Genomic DNA, 5442 nt, shown 5'->3' with positions numbered 1-5442 from the left:
AAGTCACTAGTTTTACTAAGATTTTTGGACTGCTTTAGCACTGGTGATTTTTACTGATGTTCCTACTGCTGTTTCTACTGATTTTCTACTGAATTTCTATTGCTGTATTTTATTATTCTGCAAATCAGGTAACTATCAAATTCTTATATTGCAAATTCGTGATGAAATAAGAAGGATTTGACCATGGTTTGGCTGTTGAAACATGTTAGATGTGACTTGGTTCCAAAGATGAATGTTATATTAGTGTTATCATCATGTAAATCTATTAGAAGTTAAGCTAAATTATCAGTTCTTCTTTACATATGTGGTTAAGACTCTATTCTGCAAAGTATATCTCGAACTGGGAAGTGTATATTTTTATTCACATTTTTACTTTAGTAATTAAAGTTCATTTGTCATTTCATTTTCAATGTTTGAGTTTAGATTGCAACACTGATGTTATAGGAGTGTCCAATTTAAAATAGTTCAGTTTCCTTGTGAACTAATATGTAGTTTTGGTTGTAAATTAATTCCAGTGTAGTTTGAACTTTGTAAGAAACCTTATACCGGATTGTAGTTTGTTATTTTCTTTGGTCTTATGATTGCTTTGTTTCACTAAATATCAAGTTGGTGTTTTGATTTTGCATTTGAATTAGAAGCAGTGGTTGAGTCGCGTCGTTGCTATGCATAAGTAGTAAAAGATTGGTTTGAGTTTAGTTGGTTTCGTAATAAGATTGGAACTAATGGAAATGGGTCCAACTTCTTATAAAAAATTAGTAAAGTAGGCTGCCTCCTTTAATATCACCACAAGTCCACATTTTATTAGATTTAAATAATGTAAATTAGTAGAAATAATCTTCTTACACTAGTCTCATCTTTTAAATTAGTAATAGCGATAATTGTAAAGCAAATCCAATTAACCATACACTACCCATATGTATGTTTTTTTAAAAGTGGAAAACGAACAATCAATCTACAAAGAAAAATATTCTTCTTCTTTAATTAGTTCCATAACATGGTCCTTAAAGCTAGTTAATTATTTGTTTCAGAAAATTTGTAATCGTCTAGTTAACCTTAAAAATAAAGCAAAAGATTTTTTTAACGTCACTCTTTTATTAGTCAACTAAATAAAATTTTTTAGATTTAGTCTACTAATTAAATTCACAGAAGTTAGATGTCTTTTATATTAAATAACTCAATCACTCAGTGATGAGTTTTCGATGTCTTTGCCTTATATTGGATGATCTAACAAACTTGTTGTCAAGAATTTGATAGGGAACCTGACACACTTGGTACACATTACAAATGAACAGATTCCAGCCTGGACTCCAGCTAATGTGAACTATTGCAAGTGTAGAAAATGAAGAAACAAGTTAAGGACCTGATCCCTTGTGTTTCACTAACAACAATACGAAAGTCAACTGTGCACAACTGGAAAGTGACTTCCACAGAAACAGTGCACACAGTGCAGCAGTTTTGCAGTCACTTGCCTTTGACCTACCGAGTGCTTACATCATTCAAGTGATGTCATCAAGGGTGTTCAATTCTCAAGAGCTTGAAGAACAAAGTTAAACGCTACTACGGACCAGTTCCTAAATCTAGTATTTTATTGTCCTTAGTTGAGTTGTAACTTTGTGATTGTTCTTATTGTAATTACTAAATTGCTTAGGAACCCTCGTGTAAAACCATAAACTTTTTGAGTTTGTGTTGTGACTAGAGTTAGTCATGAATTAAAGTCTTTGTAACTAGTGAGTGATAAAGTAGCTTGTGGTAAGAGTATCACAAGTTAGTTGAGTTGAAGTCCTTGTAATAGAGTCATTACAAAGTGGCATGTAATAGAGTGTTTACAAGTTAGTGAAGTTGAAAGCCTACGAGTGTAGGTCGTGGTTTTTGTCCCCTTGTGTGGGATTTTTCCACGTAAAAATCCCGTGTCTCATTTACTTACTATTTTATTAGTATTCTCAGTAAAAACTCATAGAGGACTAGGTACTCTATAGTTTGGTGGACTAATATAAATTAACACTCAGTCACAATTGATCATGACTAACTCAGAATATTTTATTTTAATAAAGATAAATAATTTTGTCTTAACCGATGTGGAAGACTCGCTTCGGAATAAAGATGTAAATAAAGTGTCAAGATCGTGAAGCCACGTCTTGTTTCAATTTTTTCTCAAATAAATAAGGTTTTTTATCATTTAATCGATTTTGCGTAGGCTTAAATCTTTAAGGCGCGGTATACAAACTAAGGTCGGGAATACTCTTCTTAGTTAGTATAGACTAGGGTCGGGGATAGTCGTCCTAGTTTGTTTTCCAACAATAAAAATGAATGTAGGCAAAACATGAAAATCAAATGAAACATAGTTTGTCCAAAATTAAGTCAAGACAAGTGTAAGTCAATAAAGCGACCGTGCTAGAACCACGATACTCGGGGAATGCCTTACACCTTATCCCCAGTCAACATAATTCCTTATCCGGACTTTATTTTTGCAGACCAATAATAATAGAGTCAAACCTTCTTTTGATTAGGGATTCAAATTAAAGGTGACCCGGAACACCCAAAAATCAATTTCAAATGGCAATGATATAAATAAAATAATCCCTACTCAAGTTTGTCACTTTAATTGAAAAAACTCTTAACCCACAATCAATACAATATATCTTTTGGGAGTAAAAAGGGGTGTGACAGGATGTAAGATAGGTATAAGGAGATCATGGATCAAAATTGGGTCTATATATCTATAATCCGTGATCTCGATCTTAGCCTTGGTGACATGAGATCCGAGCGGGATGGACTTTTGGCCGAGGTTGACAGGCTTAAGGCAAAGCTTCAGCACCAAGGGGATTCCCTCATCTTTGAAAAGACATATTATATGTATCATATGAGGAGGAAAGCCTCGGAGGAAGCCAAAGCCGGCATAATTGATATTGATGATGAAATTGCCAAAGCCCGAGCGCTGGAGTTAACTGCCCGAGAACATCTCCCTGCTAAGCCTGATGCAATTGACTCTTCAGATACTGGTTCTGAATATTCAAGAACTGAGGAGGAACTTGAAGATAATGATGATGAAGGTCAAACCCTGCGCCGGTGGCATATCCACCTACTTCTCCCGGGGGCATAAATGCCTCTCTTCCCCCCGAATTCTAGTGGCGATGAATCTTAGCCTTTTCCTTTTGCCTTTTGCTATTTTCCCTTTGTATTTTGTAGTTATACTATTTGGCATGTTTGGTAAATAAAAAAGGACTTTTTGCTTAAGTATTGCACAAATTTCATTCTTTTTGCGTCGAATTAGGTAAGGCTTCAGGTGTGTTTTATTCCGATAGCCTTTGGGTTCCGAGCATAAACTCTTTTGGAACCAACCCTTTACTATGAGAATTTCATAAGAGAGAGCCCTCGTATATTTACGGTGATCTTGAAGAGGATGTTTCTTGTTCATTCCAGCACTAGCATTTGATATTTTTTGTTAAATTTCAAATGATAAAATCAATTCATCGTTTGGACAAGAAACAAGATTAAAACAAATTAGCTTTATTTTATTCCTTCCATCTTTAAAAGTACATAATCATTCGATTGCTAAAAAAATACTAATACATGTGGCTAATTAGTACAACTTGTTTATAAGGGGCTGACCGTGCAGTTCCTGGTCCTGATGAGACATTATTGTTCCCGGGTCTTGTAGTCCCGATTTTTGTGGCAATCATGTTGCCGTATTCTCATACTATTCCCCCTAGTGTTCGAATGCTAAGTATGCAAATTGAAACACTGGAAGTCTTGCTCATTTGAATAAAAACACTTGCGAACGGTTGGATAATCTTTGGTCCGAAAGCAAGCTTCGTTTCCCGTTAGGAACTTTACCATCAAACCAAAGACTATCTAACCATCCCCTAGTGGCTTGTTATTTCAGTGCCTTGACATTTAAAGGTCTTATCATTGCTGATGATGCTCCCTTCATAGTATGTTTTCTGTTGGTGCCTCGTTAAGAACCTTGCCAGAAAAACCCGAGTGGGACAAAAACTGGTCGAAGAAAAAAAGAGTGCAGCACATACTTTAAGTATAAGTAGGATCCATCAACAGTATTACCTTTTGAGGTGAGTCACGTTCTAGTTGCTTGGCAATCGACTCCATCTTGATTCTCCAATTCGTATGATCCTTTCCCGGTAATAGCTGAAACCTGATAGGGACCTTCCCACGTCGGACCCAGCGTCCCATCATTGATCTCCCGAGTGTTTCTGAATCACTTTTCTCAAAACCAAGTCTCATACTTTAAAGTAGCGGAGATTGACCCTCCAGTTATAGTATCTTTCCATCCTTTACTTCTGAGCCATCATTCTTATGTGCGACAAGTCCCTACATTCATCAAAAAATTCCAGCTTGACTAGCAATGCGTATTATTTGCTTCTTTGTTCGTTCGGAAGTACCGTAAGGCCGGTTCTCCTACTTCTATCGTGATCAGAACTTCTGCACTGGATACAAGAGAGAAAGGTGTCTCTCCCGTTCTTGATTTTGTCATCACCCGGTATGCCCATAGCATGCCTGGTAACTCTTCAGGCCATTTGCATTTGGCTGCTTCCAACCTCTTTTTGAGGTTTTGAATAATCACGTTATTACTTGATTCTGCCTGCCCATTAGAGCTCAGATGGTATGGTGAAGATGTAATCCTCTTGATCTTCAGGTCCTCAAGAAATGTTTTGACTTTGGAGCCTATGAGCTGTGTCCCCATTATCACAGGCAATATCCTTCGGTATTTCGAGTTGGCAAATTATGTTTTTTCACAGGAAGTCGACCACTTCGCGCTCAACAATCTTTTGGTAAGGACCTGCTTCAACCTATTTAGTGAAGTAATCGGTTAAAATGAAAAGAAATTTTACCTTCTGGGGACCCGGTGGCAGCACCAAACTATATCCATCCCCCATATCATGAATGGCCATGGGGATAATACCGAATGCAAGAGTTTTGCTAGTTGGTGCACCAATTGTGCATGGCGCTGAAACTTTTGCATTTCTGAATGAATGCCTTCGCGTCTTGTTCCATCCGGGGCCAATAGTATCCTGCCCTAACCAATTTTAGCACCAACAAATTTGCCTCGGAATGGTTCCCGCAAATTCCTTCATGAATCTCTCTCATGACGTAGTCTGCCTCCGAGGCTCCTAAACATCGGACCAACGGGTCTTGGAATGACCTTCTATATATCTGTCCACCCCCGAGGTTGTAGCGAGCTGCTTTGTTGTGTAATGCACGGGATGCCTTCGGGTCTTCGGGCAACTTCATGCCGAAGTAATTGATGAACTCATTCCTCCAGTCCCATACTAGGTTGGTTGTATTTACTTCATAATAGCCGTCTCCATTGACGATCCCAAATTGGCCAATGCATCTGCTCTAACATTCTCTTCTCTCGGGATGTGTGTGATAGACCACTCCTAAAATCGTGCGAGCAAAGTTTGAACTTTAATAACATACTATTGC

The 5442-nt window shown here is 37.4% G+C and overlaps 1 protein-coding gene across 1 annotated transcript; it reads right to left on the bottom strand.

The window, feature by feature from the left end:
- Positions 1-4269: 4269 nt before the first annotated feature.
- Positions 4270-4699, bottom strand: LOC142163462 (uncharacterized). Its single transcript, XM_075220749.1, has 2 exons — positions 4418-4699; positions 4270-4326 (listed from the first exon to the last, which is right to left on the bottom strand). Exons 1-2 carry the CDS (start codon positions 4697-4699, stop codon positions 4270-4272), a joined length of 339 nt encoding a protein of 112 aa, XP_075076850.1.
- Positions 4700-5442: the final 743 nt, after the last annotated feature.

The sequence above is a fragment of the Nicotiana tabacum genome, chromosome 8 (genome assembly GCF_000715075.1).
Source record: "Nicotiana tabacum cultivar K326 chromosome 8, ASM71507v2, whole genome shotgun sequence".
Taxonomy (NCBI): Eukaryota; Viridiplantae; Streptophyta; class Magnoliopsida; order Solanales; family Solanaceae; genus Nicotiana; species Nicotiana tabacum.
The sequence above is the reverse complement of the archived record's forward strand: the minus strand, read 5'-3'. Positions and strand labels throughout refer to the sequence as shown.